The following is a 21,835-nucleotide window of genomic DNA, read 5'->3' as shown; positions in this document are numbered from 1 at the left end:
CACGTGCAGTGGGACAGGAGCGGTCTGATCACACCGTCAGCCCCAGGAGGGGACGTGGAGCTGTGCCATCAGAGGCACTACTCGGACACACTGTGTGGAGTGGTTAGTCTGAGATGTTTGTAGTATAAACACAAATGGAGTCTGCAGTCTGGATGACATTAGATTGTTTCACTGATATTAGCACAGATTTATTTTACCATTGCTTTTTGAAAGTGACTTTTAACACAGACTGTTTTCTAAATGATCCTTAAAAGACACTCCTTTCTTCCTCATCACCTTCACCTAAGGCAATAACATCCAGTAGCATTGATCTATTTGCTGCTACTTTTCATTAATTTTACCCTCCCTAAGGGTGGTGCAGCTTTGGTGCCAGCTAATTAAAACCTATTTAGGGCTGTTCAGTGCACTTTATCAGACCAGAATTAGCTCTGCTGCTTTAATGAAGACTACAGTTTTCTCTGTTATCACCAATTAAATGTTGTTATATCATATTGCATTATATTTCTAATGTATGGCAAAGATATAGATGGCTTTAGAACCACTTACCTGGATTGAGGTACATACAAAGATGCCACATTTAGTAATTACCTAATGTTTCTTCAAATCCTTTCACTTGACTCAATACATATAATACACCAAAACGTTAGTGAAGTACTGGAAGAAGCTGCCAGCTTTATGCTCCCTCTAGGGAAGTACCAAGTAAAATGCATTAATGAAAAATTGTGAATGTCTGGTAATGAATATTATTTATGTACAACAATTATTCAAAGTGGATGAGCGTTCACTGCCTTGAACTCAAATGCTTCATTAATGAAAACTCTCAGAAAGAACATATGTCCCCCAGATTGATAACATCGCATGCAAGGTTAATTCTCCAGCATGGATAGCCCATATCAGAAGGTATTTTGTACTGTTGTAGAATTAAAAAATACTCATTGTGAAATAAACTAACTTGTTTGTTGGACGTTATTTAGAGGCAATTCTTGTTTCTTCCATGAACCAATAATAAACCATTTCTCAACACCAAAGCTGTGGGTTGTGAACCTGCACTCAGTGAAGTCAGGGGTGAAGCTCCCACGTCAGTGGTGCAGGACCAGGGCTTTTCTGCAGTAGAGCAGTGACGGCAGCACATATCTGTTAGCTGCTTCTCATCCTTTAAAACTTGAGCACCACTAGGATGAAACTACTGAAAAGCCCCACTAATTACTTAAAAAGATGTTACATCAAAGAGTAGAAATAGAAAGCTCATTAAAGGCTTGACAGACTAGAAATCTGTTGCAATCTTACTATGCACTAGTAGCATACACCGTACATAAGGACAGTATTTCAGGATTAAACTAAAATAGATGTGGTTACAATCCACTCAGTACATTTTAAAATACGAGTTGAACTTGGTTTCCTTCCAGAATTTTTTCTGGGAACATGTTGAAACAGACCTCTGTTCAATCTAATATTGCAAGCAAGAGTTGATGTTTCTCTGAGGAACTGAAGGAATATTTGGCTCGGAAACCTGAGTCTGTCTCAGCATCATAATAGTCTGGCACAATGCGCAAAACTATTTTCATCACCCACAAATCTCTTGTGCTCTCCCTTTACTGCTTCCACAAATGCCATATACCTCTAACAGCCTCATGACCCCCCTAGAAACAGCAGACGGGTGCTGTGAATTGAAGATGTTACAGATAATGAAACAGTTTCCAAACTGAGGTCCCCTGATTGTAGGGAACTGCAGGATGTTTTCTTGTGATACAGAAGGTGTTGGCTGGTGACACGTTGCTTGTTTCCCTTGTTTCTGGGTGACAAGTGCACTAAATGATGTTAAAAACACCACTTAGTATTTAATGTGGAAAAGTAGGACTAAAAATGAAAGTTGCAGTAGATACAAGGATGTTATCCGATTGCCACTGTGAGAAGCGTGGGGTTTTATTCACAGTGTTAAAGGGAGGCACGCACAAACACAATGTGATGCGGGTGATGAGGCAGGCTCTTTACAATTTGCCCCTGTTCGCAATGTGAAACTTCTAGCTGTTGTAACGGATTAAGGAGAAAGAAATTGGGCCACTTTGACATTAGGCTGCTTAAGAACTTTGTTCATAAGCACTGGGAGAACATGTCATGTCTTTGACATGGAAAGAAGCATTTGTAGTGTTAATTGTGTAATAATAAAATCTTGAGACGTGTTAATTTGTTGAAGAGGAATGGATTATGCTGGAGATGAGGATATTTTGACTTTGGATGATGAGATTTTTTGATAGGATATACGAAGGTCTGGTTTCACAATAAGGATTTTGGTAAAGTATTGTAAAGTCACTGTGACCTGAATGACTGTAAACATGAAAGAGTCAGAAATATAAACAAATTTATGTTTAGCAACGCAATAATGTACCCATGATCATATTTAGCTCAATTAACATGTAAACTGGATGACTTATATTATTAGAGGGCATTTTTGAGGAACGGATTTTGTGTATTCTCTCTGTTCATCAGCTTGTTCAGTTAAACCAAAGAAGCCACGACAACCTTGACACCTTTATGACATATAGGAGCTCCCTCCGACTCCAGAATTGCAGCAGCAACATGTGCACATAGTGAACAAGCTGAGGGGCAAGTTCTTCCCTATGTTTCAATAGTTTTAAAAAAGGAAAAATCAACTCTAACCAAGTTTTGACAGTTTAATAACAAAGTGAATCAAGGAAGTTTGAGAGAACAAGCTCTTCTACTTCAAAAGTTAAGTCAAAAGTTTGGACTAAGCTAAACTGTTTGTGAATATCTGTATTTTTAATTTGGTCAGAATAGCTACAGTCCTTCACAACTGCAAATTCATGATGTGCAAATTCAAAAATTAATAGTAAGGCACAGCAGTGATCTGGAAACTCCTTCCTAGTTAGCTCCAGTGAGTATGCGTGACGGGTGTTCTTCCATGCCAAAACACAGATGATCAGAATTTTTGCAGCTTGGTTACAAAATCCTGTAATTTGTGGTCTTACTTCCACAAATCCAATTTCTGCCCTGAACATGCTAGCCAAAACAGTGGCCCTCACACTTTCATCTCCTTACAGCCCCCAACTTGAGCAGCATAAAAACACATTCTCAGGCATGGAAAATAGAATTTTAGCATAATTCTGGTAAAAACCTAGATCTATTACAGTATCACTGATAATTCATTTTCACCAAGAAATAGAAATAATGCATAACCCTGAGGCTTGTGTTTGAAGAAAAGCTACAGTGAATCTCAACAGAGAAGAAAATACAATATCCAGAGTTATCCTGAGATTGTGCATTTGGAAATGTTGTTTGTGTAGGATTATTCTCTTCAAATAAAATGTCAATTTAATCAATAGTAAATTGAGCTGAAAACAACACACAGCTTTGAAAATGTTTCAGGAAGACATCCAATATTTTTGGGACTCAAGCCAACAGAAATGGAAAGAACAGAAGGTAGCGTAGGTGGGGTAAATGGGGCCTAGCTGCTGCCTCATCAAGTGCTTATAACAGTCAAAACCATATAACAATCCATTAAAAAAATGTCTGGGGACTCATTTAGAAGCTGGCATCCGGCATAGACTTCTCTCATGTATCTTTTGTCAAACATTATAATTGTTCTTCACATTTAGGACTTACCGGTCTTTTCCTGTCTCCTTCTTAAATACAGCATCACAGTAACTCATGCGCTTTTCTGTTGTCACATAGATTTTGGCAGTTGGGTAGCTGTCAACAGTTTTCTTCAGCATGTTGTACACAATGCCATTTCCATCCTTCCTCATGTTTCGAAAAGGTCCCCAGATCACATAAACAGTGTTGTTGGTTTCTTTGAAAAAGTACTCAGGATTCTTGAGTAGGAGAGGCACGCTTGTGTGAGAGACCACTCTTACGGTTGTCCTCTTCCCAACGTCCTCCTCATAGCCCTTTGTGGGAGCATTGTTCATCCTCCATATGCAGGAGGACTTGTCTATCTCGGTTCCCACTTTCTGGCCAGCCATCTGTCCCGAGTTTGAAACAATGGCACAGAGGTCACAGTCAAGTTGTAGAGGCTGGAAGAAAGAAAACAAAAATATTGGCAATTCTTTCTCTGTAAAGCATGAAGACTGAAAATTCAGTTAAAAGAAAGATGGGCACAGTCCAACAAATTGAGAGCAATGCTTCTCTTTAAATAAAACTAACTACCTAACTACCATGTGGTAGAGGTGGTAGAAAACCCTACCACTACAAAGCTCTGATTGCAATCCTTTTTAGTGAAATAGGTGGCAGTTCCAATCTTTTCCTTTGTTCTCCACCTTGCAAAGTCAACTAGAAAAATAATCATTCCTTTTTTTCCTCTAAATGTTACTTTTTCCACTAGGAAACAATGAAAGAAAGAAGCAGCAGAAAACAATATTTAGATCAATGCCTTTTTCTCTTTTAACAAGGTGTTGTCAGCAATAGGAAAAAAGTACAGAAAAAGTAATGCTGAAATTTAACTACACACTGACTGTGTTTATGTGTCTGAATGAATAGTTCCCAAATTTGTGATAGAAGTCAAACATAAGATGTAACTCTAAAAAGCAATCTGGTAGCATGAAAATCCTGCAGCTGAAAAGAAGATGTAGACATAGGAATACGTTGTTCTCTCCAGAGAATGGTTATGACCCATGAAAACTGAAAGGCAGACAGACTGGTGACATACGAACTAGGAACTTAATCCTGGGCAAACTGAAGTCAAAGACAGTATTTCCTGAGCACGTTCTAAGGTATTATTTCTCCAGTATGAATTGAAAATAGGAACAGTTATCTGTCTAACAGAGATATAGGAACCTATCTGATATTCTGTTTGTCAGAGTATAAATAGTAAATGTCTTTTGGCTCTTTTGTACCAACAGACTAAAAGGAAATGCCCTGCGTTTAAGTTGGATTGTATGAAAAGTTTGGTTAGAAATCTAAATCAAATGAAAACTAGATCCATCAAAAAAAACTACAGAAGATGGTCCAGGACATGGATCATCTACAATTTTTTTATGGTCACAGACTTGATCTTCTGTCATGCTGCCAATTGGGAGCCAGTGACTTCAGTTTAATGTTTGTTAGGAATAATTCCCTTCATGTTCTTCAGACATTTAGCCTGACAGGATGCTAGGTGCTTTTCTGGCCAGACTTGTGCTTATTTCCCTTCAAAATCACACCTCATTTAGCTGATGAATATCCTGGCTACATTTGACCACGGTGGCTGACAAAACATCAAATTTCTTTAATAATGGTGCATAATATAAGGACAAGAGATAAACATTGGAAGAAAGCCAAATTATAACAGCTGAAATATCTCAGCTTTGGGTGACAAATACTCTACAGAACTAAGGTGCATCCTGCAAGACTTCTGCAATAAATCTCACAACTGCAAAGGTTTGATTTCTCTGTTGTGATTGGTTTCATTTCTCTATGTGAGCAGTTCATGAAAATGTTCTTTCCTCATTTCATCAGGAATTAAAGATGCCTGACTGCATGCAAAAGCATTGGCAATGTTTCCTTTACAGAACACCATGTATTTTTTTATAGCTGTTGTAGTTTTAGAGAGCTGTCCTGCCTCTGACAGCAGGGATGAAATCCCAGGAGATGCAGCTGAACACAACAGTCTTTCTGTTGACTGCTTAGTTACAGAAATCCTCTCTAAGATACATTATGAGGACATGGCTGGGTGACCTAAACAAATCCATAAGCATAACTCACATCCTCACATGAAGTGAATTGTTAAAGTCCCAGTAGATTAATTTATAGCTTTCAAACTAACAAATGCTGAATATGAAACTGCTAGCTGGAAAAAGCCAATTTGGTCAAGAATCTGGTCCCATTTAAATTTGTCTCAACCTCAGTGTTGGTTTTTGTTTTTGTTTTCCACAATATTCTTTCTTCTCCATTAAAATGGAGCTGCTCTCTTAAATTTGGAATTGTTTGATTTTCTGACCTTCGTTAGAAATGCATTGCACATTTTCTATTCACTGAGTGTAACTGTTCTGCTCGAATAAACTGAGTAAACTCACTCCTGCAATTGTGTCCCCCGGTTTTCTAGCTTTTTGTTGTGATTCATTTATCTTGTTCCAATTTATAAAGCACTTTCATAATATCGAATGCCTGCATGAGGTCAACATATAATCTGCTCTTCTTCAATAGAAGCAGAGGCTTAACCCCTCCCAGCCCTATCTCAGAATAAATATTTTTTACAATGTAGAGAAATTTTACATGTCCTAATATGCAAGTTTCCCCACAGAGATCTCAGAGAGAGTTAGAAGACTGACTGACACCCATGACAGACATTCCACTGACTCCAGAATCATCCACTGACTTCAGTATCTTTTTGCATCGTGTCTTCCTCAACATATGAGAAAACACACATCAATATTCATTCGTTGAATCCCCATATGGAGACAGGCCGGCAGCTTGCGGTGTTGGTTTATAAGCGTCACAGACAAAAGGGGCAGTTTCAGTAATCCACATACAACAGCTTTCTCATTTTCCTTATTTAACATGACATTCCTGTTTGTTATTCCAACCTAGCTCAGGTATGGCTGTCCCATCACTTTAAGACTCAAAAGCTGCTCAAATGTAGCTCCTCTGCCAGGTGGCTCCCATAGGAGCTATTCAGGCACAAGGATTTGGGTACCTGAGGGGCAAGAATTGGGAAGCACCTGGGTAGTTGTGGTTGCTACTTTGCTACTGAACTAGAACACAGCTGACAGCTCCCTGTGACCCTTGAGGAATTGGAGTGATGTGCTGTTGTCCCCCCTCACCCCATACTCTGTGGTCTTACATCCCTCACACCCTTCTCCCATAAGCAGATTTTTGGCTGCAAGGTTACCCATGACAGGCCTAACCTGTATGAGAAACAATCACTTTTCCATTTAACTTGCTGTATTACTTGTATTAAGGTTGAACAGAAGCAGAGAGACAATTCTTACACACAGAAACTGGAATACAGAGAGATGAAAACTGGAGAATTAGAGAAAATGTGCCTTCTTAGTGATCTGTTTTGCAGTTAACAGGTGTCCACATCACAAACTGTTTACAGGTGTCCACATCACAAACACCAAGACAGCAATTAAACACTAAGTCATCAGCAGCCTTATCAGAGAAACAAAAAAAAGGTTCTGGCAGGCAGTCCAGGCTGCCCTCTCATCTGTAGAGACGGTCCAGCAGCAATGGGATTGATACAGATTAGCAGGACCATACAGAAACCTATGCTGTTACTGTTTATGCTCTCTGGACCGAGAACGTCAGTTAAGGGTTTACCTATACCTTTCAGAAGATCTTCATTCACTTGCATTGTAGATATATGAGCTAAAGAAAAAAACATAGAGAACCATTCACCTTTTCTTCTCTTTTCATGTATTTAGGCACATATTTCACCTCTACACACCACGGGGGCTATTATTGCTTCTAAAAATTATTCATTTTGTCACTGACCAGAAGGATATAGAAGTCCTCAGCAGAGCAGTTGGGCATGATTCTGACAAATTGTCCCATCTTTTTCCTGAATGATACATTGTAACTGTTGAGGAGCACTTATATTTTAATCAGTAAAGAAAATGAAATGTCTGACCTTTCCATTTCCTGTGCAAGCTTACAGACAATAGAAAAGATAATTAAAACTGTGAATTAGAACTTGCAAAACAGTGCTGTTTCTCTAGCAAAGAGAAATAGCTGTGTAATAAAGGTCACTTATCAAACAGTTCTAGTTATTAAATCTTTGCATTTAGCACTGAAGTGGCTTCACAGAATCAAAGGTCAAATCATTAAATAACAAAACCAGCCAGAATTAGAAAAGGTCACAAGCAAATCTAACTAGAAGTAGGTCACAAAACATGATTCTCTTCCACAGAGTATTTAAATATTTGGAAAATTGGCTACTTTCCAATCTTAAACAACTCCCCCATCATTTCAAGTATCTCCACCAAGAGACTGAAATTCCAGCTACAGGACTGTTTGTATGGGTGGGTTTCCCAATGGCACAGATCCTGGATCACCAAGTTTTCCAGACCTGGACCTGTAGGTCTGCTGAAGTCCCAAGAGGGGTTGATCTCAGACCAGATCTCAACCTCTTGACCAAAACTTCAGCACAAGTCAGTGGAGTCCAACAAAACAATTGTCTTGACAGACCAGTCACGTGCCAAGCTCCCGTCTTAGCAGAGACTGCCAGATTCACTCTTCAGTTGGACCAAATATAGCTCAGGACCTATGCAGATGTAATTTACACTAATGAAAAGCTGAATATCTCTTGCGATCTTAGCACTATAGGCTGGTGGTGCGCTGTACAGCTCACTCCAACCACCAACTCTGCTTCACTCTGTGAATCCCACAACGAATCATACAGATAGGAAATTCAGATTAAAATTTCCCAATTGTTACTTTAACAATATGATTGTAATTTTGTAAATTGGACGCAATGCCCATTCACTACATAATGAGGCAATTATTAGCAGCTTGCCACATATTAATTTGCTCCTTTAATGTTGAAACAAATGAGATCTTTTCTTATAATCATCCTATTTGAGTGAATTCTAACAAAGCCGATTGAACAAAGCTCCAGAGAGACTTTCTTTATTTCAATGCCATTTATTCTTTTACTGTTCTTGGATGTCTTTAGAGTTTTAGAGGATACAACATTTATAATGATGCCAATAGGGAATAGATTTTGCCTTTATTCTTCTTGATGTTCTTTTGAGGTCTTTGAAATGAAAGGTACGAGAGAGGCATTAACCGTCTGGCATTGTTTTTATTGCTTTTCTCTACTTTACAAGCAAAAAAAGTATTTTAATTTTTCCTGTGTTTCAGTGATGATTTTCAGCTGGTTTTATCTACACTTACTCGCTTTCTTCAGACCTCTGACTGGGAGGAAAGACTTGCCACGCTTCTCTAAGACAAAATTCAGCACATTTAAAGAACAGAAGGATAGTACTTGTGTGTTGACCCAGCAAGAGCTATCAATTTAATACAGCACTCAGAAGCACTGTACATAAATCGCATTATATAACTAACATCAAGCAATAGAAATAAAAATGATAAAAAACCACGGGTCTGATTACCCTGAGTTTGTGGTTGTAACCCCTTCCCTCCTGTGGTAGCGTTGTGGTTCTTTAATCTTCAGCAGTTGATTTTGGTCCTAGCCCCCAGCATCACATCCAGCAAACATCTCTGTCTTCATAAAATTTAATGTTAAGATTTCATAAAGATTTTAACATTTTGACATTATTTTGAAATAAGCTCTATGTCAACATGCAACCCATTTCCAAATAAACAGAATATGATCTGCCTCTTCATAAGACTGTTCCTGAGACTGAAGTGCCTGGGATATTTTATTTAGGTGACTGTCACTGATATGTACATAAGTGCTAGCAGGAAGTTTTTATTTAAATTGAATGAATTGGAAGGGAATGCATAGGACCCAAATAATGGAACTAATCTTGCAGTAAGAGACTGAATAAATAACCTGAATCACTGAAATTCTTTCTATATACACTGACCCAGTTGTTACAGAACTGCTATTCTTTGATTTGCAGCTCATGTTGCAGCTCCTTAAAAGGGTCAGTGGTAAAGAGACAGAAAAGGGAAGGAAGCTCAGACTTTGGGCAGAGGTTGAAACTTGCATGCCAGAGTCTCCAGCACCATCTAAACTTTCATTTGGTAAGAGTATTTTTGAAACATTTTAGCTTTCTTTCCCATGGAAAGGAAAAAAATATATATATCCACAAACCCAAACCTTCTGAACATGAACCACAGTGCAAAGTGATGCAGTGTCATCTTTCTCACTTTCAAGACAGCTCCAGTTATTCCATGCCAGCTCGTACCTCTTTCAAGATATAGCAGAGCAAATGCTCACCAGAATGTTGTTGATTTTGCTGCTGCTATTGGGAACAATAGAGGCAGCTTTGAAACAAGGCAACAATCAAGTACATCTCATGATACTCAGCGCTGAAAAATGAATGCCTCAAATATATGTGAGAAAACTCTGAGTAGCAACAGAGTCAAGTATATGACCTATAAAGAAGAAAACAGAAAAACAGGTTTTTTTATGTATTCTCCTCTACTCTAATATAAAGAAAAAATTGAAAAGTCAAAGATAATACCCCTCCTGATAATCCCATAAAATAAAATTTGAGTAAAAACATGTCCAGCTTGATAAAAATATTTTAACTTTCTGTTTTCTAAAAATCATATTTAAATAGTTTTCTAAAAGGGAATTAAAATGCTCCTTCAATTGAACATTTTTCTGTATTATGAAAAGCTTAACGCATGGCAGTTCACATTAACAGAACAGTCCCTTTCATTTTTTCCTTTCTTCCTGATTTCCAGCTGAAAATTCATTGAAACGGACACCTTTTAAATAAGCCTACACTAGTATTTTCTTCTGGAATAATAAACTATTGAAAGATTCCTGATAGCTGTATTGGTAAAAAAGACTCAAAAATAGAAAGCTGGCGGAGAGTAAATAAAGAAGAAGAGAAATTGTTCTGTGTCTGCATGGAGGGTTAATGACGGAAAGAAGCTGCCAGATTCAGTGTTTCAAGTACAACAGAAAGACCCAGCAGAGGCAGAGCACTGGAGGACTGATGATCAACAGCCCTGCGGGACTTTGAGCACTGACAGTGGCAGGTGAAGAAAGTTTTGCCCTAAGGCATTGCCTGAAGGATATGCGAGGACCTGTCCTGCACACGCACTCTTGGTCAGTTGAAGACACATTTTAGTTTGCGTCTCAGATGGTTGGTAAAGTCTCCTCTCCCAATATACGATGGCAGAAGGGACGTGCTCTTATTAACATGAATGAATATGTCGCAAAAGCGGAAGGAAAAAAATGGAAGCAGGATACCAAAAGAGAAGAGAGGACAGAAAAAAATTCAGAGAACTGAAACAGGCTATGAAAAGGTAGAATATAGTCTAATGTTTAAAAGAGAGATGTAAGGGGAAAGAGGATTTGAGAAAAAGTAAAATACTGATATATGGCCAGTAAGATAAACCATGATGTTTGGGAATGAAATCTAGCAAAAGAGAAGAACCAAAACACCTGAAGATATTTGGCAAGGTATAAACTAACTGTTGCAAAGAAAGCTTTATCAGACATGTCAATCAAATAACTCAGCATTAGGCAGAGAGAATAGCTTTTTTCCTTTAAACTACAACTGCCCAAGCAGAAAACAGATAGAAACAGATACATTCACTCCAGCATATAGTACTACAGCTTGTAGGTAACCAGAAACCCTTACATCTGTAGACATACAGATGTCTACAGTTCCAGATCCACCTAATTAACACCTCTGAATTGGGGATTGGGGGGGTGAGGGGGGGGAAGAAAAGCAGACTCTTCTTTGGCATATTAAATATCAAGGTAACATTACAAATATTCCCAAGAACATATATGGAAATGCTCATGTGAAACACAGTTGAGGATTGAATGCCTAATTGTTATGGGAGGGAGGCAAACTCCATCATGCACACCCTATACAGCAAGTTCACAAGGTAGGCACTAAAATAACATTCACTCTGAAAAACAGCCTATGAAAATATTAATTTCCCAGTTGCTCAAAAAGGAAAACCAAACAAACTATATCAGTTCTAGAGTACCCCTAACTTCATCCCAGTGGTTTAGCTGATGACCATAAATAACCAGAATGTTTGTGACACTCCATCTATCACTCATTTGCAAATATCATGGCTTTGTAAGAGTTCAAAAGGTGGGAATTCTTCCAACCAAATACTGCTTGCTGAATGCTGAATCTAGTAAGTCGTTTGTCTTACCATCCACCACATTGCTCACTTGCCCTTGTTAGCACGTGATGGCTCTTGAATTTTGTGCACAAAAGTTATTGGAGAAACACAATTTAAACGAGACACTGTCCATCAAACTTCATGAACAACTCCAAACACAATCAGCTGCCTTAACTATGGCACCCCTTTTGTCACTCTGCTGCAAAACTGTACTTGCAACAGTATATTTGTTACCAGCAAAAAACGTCATCACTTGATCCAGCAAGTTATTGGTATCATAATATTTAGGTTTACTTTATCTTCTGCAATTCTCTGTTTATATCGCATTTCTTTTCTGTTTTTTTGTATGTAGCAATAAGGAAGATAAAATTTGTTTCTTCTCTATACAGGCATATTTGCTTGGCAAACAACACAAAACACAAGCAGGTAAAACGTCACTTACAACTCAAGGAGACATAAAAGGGAGGAACGTACTGTTAGCACATGGACTGAATAGCGAATGAATCACAGCATGAAAGGACAAAAACAATTTCTCACATGCAAGACTGTGTATAGCAGCAGAGCACAGGTAACACAAAACACAAAATCCTTCCTTACAGAGTGGACTCGAGAACGACGTCCTTCAAAGCAACCAAGGCCAAAAGGACTCTCTCCACAAAAGCTGGTTTTTCTTTGCAAATAATAATAAGTATCTGTGCAAAAAAATTAATGAGAATTCTTCGCTATGAAGATGCCTACTGTAAGACTATTTCTAAGGAATTCTTTGTCACATACGCAAAACATTGGTTACTCTGTAACCGCTGACTTTAATTTGTATTTATTATAAATACCCACAGATGGCGGTAAAGTATATAATGTATACAGCAGATTTGTTCCAAGTTTGCTTTCTCTAATAACCTCCTATTATCAGCACTCACCATTAATCATGGGCCATTATCTAGGAATTTATTTGGCTGAATCACAGATGCAGGAATGCCTGTTAGGCCTCTAATCTAAATGCATTTGAAAAAATTACACTCAAATAAATTACGGGACTTCTAATATGAAGTTCATATCTTATTTCAGGTCAATTTATTTGGGATCTGATATGGAGAAATGATATTGAGGTAAGCAGCAAAAACTGTCATAAAAACTACCTTGTATTTCCTTTTTTTCCCCCCATGAAAATACACCTAACAGGCTGGAAGTCTAACCTCTAATTTATTTCGGTTCTATGCTGTCTAGACCTATTATTTAATTTTGTCTCTCTTGGTGGTCTGTCTATAAAATTATTTGTATGCATGGAAGGAAAGTGATAAGCTAAAATGCTAATTATCCATTTTTCTGAAATAACAAAAAAAAAAAAAAATCCATGCCAGGAATAACAATAAGTTTTATCACAATAGCATTAAAACCAGTAGCATTTTTCATTTGACAAAATAAGCCTTAAGAAGCTTTCTGAGTCCAGTGTTTTTAATTGCAGGATGCCTTATCTAAAAAGAATACATACTTGCTTCTGGCCACATTCATTTCTTTTCCCCTCATTGGTATATTGGGAATAGTTGCCGTACCACTTTATCACTGTCAGCTTTATAAATATTTAAAATCTTCTGTAAAAATGTCATTTCAGGTTAAAACTTTGCTTACAAGGTCCTAGCCCCAAAATTAAATTGTTTTAAATATCTTTTATTTTAAGATATTGAAATAATTTCAATTGCAGAAAGATATAAGGTTAAATCACCATTTTTCAGATATCTGAACTTTCAAACACGATGGCACTGGGCACTAGGACAGAAACTTACACTGGATTGGAGAGTTCTGTTTAAGTAATTAGGAAGATTTATTTTAAGGTCTTTTAAGTCATTAATGGAAGCTGTTGAAGCATAGCTGCATATTTAAAAACTCTGAAACTGAAGGTCTCTTTCAAATGAAAAAACTGTTGTACATATACTCTCTTCTGATTGCTTTTACATCATTGCCTCAGTGTGTACGTCCACTAACTAAATTTTCATCAGCGCAGACTTCATTGCAGGCACTAGTTTGTATCATGGACTAACATTACCTGCAATAACTTTGTAAGCACCCTCAAGTGGGAACTACGGGGTTAAATGATTTGTAAATAATTCAAAGATCATTCTGTATCAGTTCTCCTTCCTCATGGAGCTTGACGATCTAGTTTCTGCTACTACCACATCCCACAGCAGCCCAATTTCCCCCTCACTTAAAAGCCTTTGCTAAAGAAAAGCCCCTGAGCGCAGTGGCCTCTGCCAAATCTTACTGAAGTCAACAGGGTCACTGCATCAGATGCAGGTCAGTGCATCATCACTACGGAGCTCAGAACAAGGCCTGAGGAGATGCTGAATAACACACACACACAAATGAGGTGAAGCATGCTAGAAGCAACTGCAAAACAAAATCTTATTAAAAAATGAAAATAATAAACCCTATCAATCTTTTCTCCACTATATAGTCTGGCCTGACAATGATATAGTTGCAGGATATAAACAACACTACCTCCAAAATGAGTAGTTATAATCATATAGCTCTTCTAACTATAATTTAAATTTTTAAGAGAGAAATTAATTTTTAGTCCTTCACACATCTGAAGGAGAAAAATACCACTGTAATGTACCTATACACTGACTTTCTAGGAAAATCTACAGCACATTCATAGCCTCCATTACAGTCAAAAGCAAAACTCCCACTGGCATCACTGGAGCCATGACTTCACCTAATGTCTGAATTTTGAAAGAGAAATTTGGATTTTCAGTTCATAGATGGAAAAGCTTTCTATCTGTAAACAGACTCAGCTCAGCGGCAAGATAAACAGCAAAGAAACCTCCCATGTGACCAGTCCAGCTTGAGGTGAGAATCTGTGCAGGGCTGGGCTCAACAAAACATACTCTACTCTGAAGAATAAATTTAGACATGGGACCATAAAATGAAATAACTCAGAAAAAAATATTCTGTGCAATTACAAAGATCATGGTGCTGCTCCTTTGCCTGGGCAGCAGCAGGGGCCTCTCAGCTACGGTTCTGCTTCAATCTGTGAAAAGGATGCAGAGTATTTTCTTGATGTAAGCTATCTACTCACAAAGCCAGATGACAGTCTTCCTTCTTTGTATGTGAGCATGCATACAGATGTTCTGTTCTATACGGACTTACCTGATGACTATTGAAACTATTTCTCCTTGAGTCTATTCCTGGGATGGAGACCTAGGAGGCCATGTTAGCTTCCTGCTCTTGCTGGCATCAAATGGGTTAAGCCAGATTCTACATTTCAGCCCTGCCTGTGAGTGCACAGGGTTTGTGTAGGTTTGTTTTTGTATGGTTTTTTGTAAACCTGTTGACTTTAATGAAGCTTGTGATTTCTTATGTTTCCAAGGACTGTAAGGACAGCAGGATCTTCATTGTTTGACAACTTGAAAAGCAATCTTAAAGGTCAACACCAAAGCTCATCAGCTGCTCTGTAACTCCAACCGATATAGCAATGACTACCATGGTTCTGACAAAAGAGGTTCTTGGGGACAGCAATAAGGAGGGAAACTTGGTGCCCTCTGATAGCATCCGCCTGCTGACAGCTTTGGCTTGCTGGCACTATGAATATGGTGAAATACATGTCAACTGATGGCCTAGCAAGGGAAGAGATAATGGAAGACTAACAACTGCCTTCTACAGTAAACATGTTGTGCCTCTCCTTTCCTCCTCCTTCCAGAACAATGGAAGGCTCCAGAACATGAAGCCAGCTGCTCCACGCTACAGGCTCTGTTGCACCTCTAGCTCCCAACAGCTCACAACCGCACATTGGGAACTGGAGAGGCTAAGTTCCACCTCACTGCCACAAAGAAGGTCTGAGGGACTACAGTATGCAGCTAAGTAAAAATAAATAAAAATATTCCACTGAAGTCATCAACTAATTATAAAATAATCATCCAAAAGAAATGCCCACCCAGGTTACTTCTGATGTTGAGGGAAAAGCCCAGAGGACAGCAATGAACCTTCGCTTGCATAGAAATAACATTTCTTCATTTCCATGAACAGTATATATTGGAAAACATTTTCTATAGTCATGTTCGTTCTATGTTCTCTTGTCTGCTTAGTGACTTTAAAAAAAGCATATATATATGTATTAACAAAACTAAAAGCAGCAAGAGAGGTATATATGGAGAGTTTAGATGAGGTACTAATTTCATTATAAGAAGATATTTATAAAGCAAACGTAAAAGCTTTGGCATCTCCTCTGCCTGAGTCATACTACTGCAGAATTATAGATGCAGTATGAACCAAAATGTGTGTGCGTGTGTCTTCAGACCCATCATACATGGTCTCAGACATTCACAGTGTTTTTTGGCTAAAAAGGACCAAGGGAGATGAGCTGAGGAAAGCAATACTGATGGGTTGCATCTATCCCATCAGAAAAGAACCCTTTTTTCAGGGAATACACCTTTGTAACAAAGGGCAATTGAGCTTTGGAACAGGTGCCCAGATGCTGGAGTCTCCATCCCTAGAGATTTCCAAAGCTTGACGAGGCACAGAGCTGACCTAACCTTGATGTTAGTCCTATTTATAGATGATATTGGACAAGATGGACTCCAAAGGTTCTTTCCAACTTATTTTTTCCAATACTTCTATAATTCTATCACTTTAAGAGCCAAGGGGAAGTTGGATGAATTTTAATGAAAAAGACGACACACATTTTTAGTACTAAGAACTATTCATCACTGGGGCGGGGGGGAACACAAAACCAAAACCAAACCAAACCAAAACAAAAAACACACCAAAAGATGGAAAGTTAAATAATTAGTGAAAAATTATTCTCTTTTTCCTTGTTTGTTCTTGATTCTTTCTACTGCCTGTCACACACAAAATCACATATAAAATACAGCAGGAGAGAGAAACATTCCTAACATGAAAATGGGATGATAAGGTTTGATCCGCATGACATATCACAATCCTGCACAGAACCTACACCTAATAAATCTTATTCCCGATAAAACATTATTAAGCACAGTTACAAGACTGGAATCAAAACTGACCTGAGATCATAACCGCAAGTGCACTCCAGCCAGTGTAGCATAGGGTACAGGCAGGAAACACAGTGCAATTTTGTTCCTGGCACATGTGAATTAGCTCCAGGACTGCTAAACTGGCTGTTTCAAACAGTTTAGGTTCATTACTTCATAGGATATTTGTAGAGACTGTAGTTTTTAGTTGCATTCTCCTCATAGGTCTTCTTTGTAAGGCCTGTTAGCAATGAATACAAGGTGATATCTATCACGCCATGCCTGGAGAACGGTGCTGTGAGTTCTTGCTAGTACTTTTAGCTCTACTAACAGTGGTGCCTCCACCAGTACTGGAACGTGGCCAAGATGCAGAAGTGGGAACTCTAATGGACTCTGGGGATAGGAAAGGGTTAAAAAGAAAGAAAAAACCCCCACTGATCCAGAATGAATACGTCTTTTCCAAAACAGAAGTCAAGACTGCTGTCATGTGCTAGTGACCACTGAGCAGTAAGCTGTTGCTTCACAGCCAGAGGGCTGTGGAGATTGTAAAGTCCAGGCTGGGGCAGAGGGGAGAAGGAGAAGAGGTGTGTTGCAAGAAATCAAATGCACACTGCATTCTTGAAAAATGAGGAAAACTCCCATACAATCAGACCTGCAACACTCCCAACTATAATAAGGCAGAATTATAGTGGCTACGAAATGTAGGATGATGAAATAAATTCTGAAAAAGTATATCACAAGTGAATACTGTACTTATCCCCTCCCCTTGGAATAACCCCACTGTAGCAGCAAAACCATTGCTAGTTTTGTGACAAGATCCTTGCAAAAATCCTGCAGACCCTGTTTTTCAAAAGAGCAATAATGAAAAAATAAAGTCCTGTGGTGCTTTTCCTCTATCAGCCCTGTTTATGAATTCATAGCACAGCATGAAGGTTATTAAAATCCCATATGTGAGAACCACACACAGCACAAGGAGATATGAATTGGCATTCCACAGAGATAATGCTATCTAATGGGCAAAACAAGTAGCATGGTTTCATTCTTATTCTGAGTACATTTGGAAAGGGCAAAGTATCTGGCTGCTGCTCATGGATAGCTGACCAGACAGAAACCGTTTCTTCTTCTTACCTCTTGATTAATAAGTTAAATGTAAAGAGCATGGCTGTTATCCTGCTGGACCTTGATATTCCCAGGACACCCTTTTACCCACAAACCATTTGATGTGGGGTGGATTAAATGCTATTTGGGCGACCCAGATGCAGTAACTATTAAACATTGCTGTTTACTTCCACATACACGCATTTCAAATCAAAATGTAATTAACTGTGGAGATAACCAATACACCTCAAGATTTAATTCCAGAGTTCTGCCTATCCAATAATTTAATTATTTTCCAAAATTATTTGTTTATTTCCCATTTTATTGTTGAGACAAAACAGTTAATGCTGTGCTTTATTTTGCTGCCAAAAATGTTTTGATCCCAAGTAGCACAGAGCTATTTTGAACATTATCAGCAGCTGGAAAATCTTCAAGGAAAAAAAAACAACAACTGTTTTGGAAAAAAGGTTTATGAAAAAAAACCCAAACTAACAAAGCATAGACATGCACAAAAAGTTTCCCCAGTGTTCAAATACTCTGAAACTTTGTTAAAGAGAAAGCAACCCCCAGTCCATGATTCTAAAAACCTTGACAAGAGTCAAATTTAACATCTAAAATATACCCTACTTAAGGACAACGATCAAAGGTTTGCAAGGCTGTTTCTCTGTCTTGCATATGTGATCAATCAGCCATCACAGTGAGACCACAGGTGCCTGATGGTAGTCATCACTAATGACAGAGACGGAAATTTCCAGAATAGGAAAGGCAGGATCTGCCGTGAAGCAACATGATACAAAACCATCTTCTGGCAGGATTAAAATCCATGTGCTTGCTTGGTACTCTGCTATATCGCTGAGGAAGGGTTTCCTTCTCATCCATATCTCTATGATCACACACTGCTGCTCCGTCTCCCCCACTTGAACAATCACTGCTGAAATTCAGAATTGGGATGATGTTGTGAAGTTTATGTTCAGATCTGAACTTTCTCTAGTTTCAGGAGTGTTCAGACTCAAGATGCTCATTTATACCAGATTATACACTCTTTCAGCTGCACCTTCCAACCTTGTCACTATGTGATAGGCCCCATCACAATATTACACCACCTGTTTCAGCTGTTGGATACTACTTACATGCTACAGTCAACATCACTGTCAGAAATTATAATCTATATCAATATTTTACAGAGGCAAAGGAGGGAAGACAGTGAAAAGAAATTAAGTTTCATAACTAAAATGAAAAATCCTTTCCCTCTAATGACTCCTGCCTTCCAAACTGTCTTTCTTTATGCATGAGACAATTTGACTTGGGATTTGCTATCTGGCTAGGATTAGCTACATATTTTGGAATGGGAGCCCCACAATAAGAAATACATAAAACATAACAATTTTCTGCAGCATGCCATTCCAAATAGAGACTAAAGTTACAGTCAGGTATTTAATACTGTTCCACAAACCAGAGCTCTTCGGCATGTATTCAGCATGCAAGCATGAGACTACTGGCTAAAAATTTCAGGGTCTTTGTTAGCAGCCAATTCCTTCTGGTTTTTGGTTGGGTTTTTTTTTTTTCTTCAAAGAATGGGGAATAACAGATCCCAGGCAAGAGCTGGATTACATTTTGGTTTGCACTTGAGTGCCAAGATGAGCTTTGTAGATGCCTCCATGATCTCATGAGCATTGCCTTATCATCTCACAAATGCTGATATATCTAAGGCCAAACCTGAAAAGAAATTTAGGTGATCTTTAGGTGACAAATCGAAAAATGCAAACCCTTAATATCCCCACTACTTAGCACACATTCAACCTTAGACTTGCAAGGGTCTTCTTTTTAGACTGAAATGTTTCTTCAGTAGCTGAAGTTCCACATGACGCCCAGGCTAGGATCTTCCTGTGGCACGAATCGAAACCTCCATCCCACTGACATCCAGGAACGAAACTGTGTTGTAAAAAAAATTGAATCCAGCAGATGACATCAGAGAAGGGCTGTCAGAGATCCTTTTGGATCTTATTTCTGCGTTCCTGCCACCAAGTAGAAATTGACCATTTGTCCTTAGTTTTTATTTCCTATGACATTACCGGCTAACTTGCAAGATAAACTTCCCTGTGACGCTGAGACATGTCATTTTCTTCAGAATCTTTAGATTCTTAAATGAAAAATCTTCTGATTGTGGTGAATATTTATTTTTAATTCATCAGTTTGTTTTAAATGCCTTCTGATATTGTTTTCTTTGGAGGGTTGGGGTTTTTTGGTTTTTTTGGTAGAATAGATTATGACTGTTCTGAGCCTCTGATATGGATAGTGAGTCGTATTTAGAACATTGTTTGGAGAGTAACAGCTGACATATGCGAACGCAGGAGACTTGCTGATATTGGAGCTCAGGAATACAGTTCCATAGGCACTTCCAAGTCTTACAGAAGCATTCAAGATGCAAAGTGGACTCCTTGCCACATCACCTGAAGAATGAGACATCTAGTTTGACCTTGTTGTCAAAGGAAAACATGTTTATAACTGTAAATATGTCAACCTGAATTTCAGTCTTGCTGCATTTTTAATGTGGACACCAGAACTTCACTGCTCAACACAAAAATTTATGTACATTTGCACCTTTAGGACATGCTTCTTTATTTCATTATTTTTACTATTCCCACCTTATAACAGACTGTGTGTTTTTCTTACCATGAAGTATCCTGTGGTTTCTCCAGCGACAGCTTATTGGCTATGATGCAGGGGAATTCAGAGCCCAAATGCTGGGACTTCGTATTCTTACAAAGTAGTCAGGAACACAGAGCTAAATCTTCAACTGTCTTGAAGGGAGAAGCAAAGAGGGGAAGCCAACTACTCCTAATCCTGGCTGCAGCTAAAGAATGGTACAGCTTCACCTGGACATTGGAACAGCTCAACAGAAGCTTAATTTCTGAAGATTTCTGGTAGGGAAACCAATTAGTGACATCTGTCTGGAGCGCTTGGCCTAGGAATATACATGCAATGCATTTATTACATAGGGATGCCACAATTTTATTGCCTGAACATGAAGTGAAAATGTTGGTAATAGTAAGTAATTTTTTTCCAGATTCATGAAGGAATGATTTGTGGTTTTGAAAAGGCACAGCTACAGTGTAATTGCATTGTACAATGACAGTCCCTGCACTTTGGAGGAGGTGGAAGGTTAGGTCACCTTCTACAACTGTGCAAACAACCCTTTTTAAAGAAGTAGATGAAGAAACATGTTCTTCAGGGTTGGGGAGATTTTCTGTATGCAGTTACCTTCAGGTTTGAGTTCAGCTCTGAGGATATTCTGTCTCCGCACAATACTTTTGGATGATCGCACAGCAAGTCATGTCAGTTTAAGGTTCTGATGCTGCAAAATACTTAAGGTCAGCTATTTTATTATACTGTTGGATTATTTTTGCTTTAATCACAAGCTCACAGAGTTTTGATCTATGCTGAAAATAAGTGCACACCTTTGTGTCTTTTTCACTGCCACTACTGCTACAAAACATGAGGAAAATAACTGCATTTTACTTTTACCTTAGCTCCCCAAAAGAAGCCTTACTGCATCTCTATCAAATCAGAATCAAAAACAAAACAAAAAAAAAAGCAAGGAGAAAAACTGACTTTTATTCTCCTGACCTTGGGAAATAAAAATTCACTAGAGCTTCCCTTCATCTTCCCACTTCATTTCTGCCAAGTCACGGAACAAAATAAATATCCAAGGGAAAAAAATCTTCTATCAGTCTTTTGAATACTTTCGGGACAGAAATCACTTAGAAGTGATGTGTCAGGGCACCTTGTCTGTTTCTTCCTCTCCCTTTCTCAGTCTAAGGATGGTATTGAAAAAGCAAAAGCACTTATAAGTGCTGTTTGGGGCATAAAATCCCCTGCCATTCATCTCTCACTAGGACAAATTTTGAAAAGAAAAGCACTTAGCAGTCTCTTTTTGTCTCCATCTACATTATTCCTTTTCTCAGATGTGTTTTGAAATAAAAATAGAAATGAAATGCTATTTTCACTGTTTTGATGTTCAAATCAGGCAT

General features: G+C 38.4%; 1 protein-coding gene across 1 annotated transcript in view; it reads right to left on the bottom strand.

Moving 5' to 3' along the window:
* Positions 1-21,835, bottom strand: part of ST6GALNAC3 (ST6 N-acetylgalactosaminide alpha-2,6-sialyltransferase 3) — a 230,557-nt gene that overhangs the window by 72,184 nt on the left and 136,538 nt on the right. Inside the window, exon 3 of the mRNA XM_075156039.1 lies at positions 3,622-4,031. Within this exon, the coding sequence (XP_075012140.1) occupies positions 3,622-4,031 (410 nt within the window). The remainder of the gene's footprint in view (positions 1-3,621; positions 4,032-21,835) is intronic.

Source organism: Calonectris borealis, chromosome 8, assembly GCF_964195595.1.
Source record: "Calonectris borealis chromosome 8, bCalBor7.hap1.2, whole genome shotgun sequence".
Classification (NCBI taxonomy): Eukaryota; Metazoa; Chordata; class Aves; order Procellariiformes; family Procellariidae; genus Calonectris; species Calonectris borealis.
This window is presented reverse-complemented; position numbering and strand designations above follow the sequence as displayed.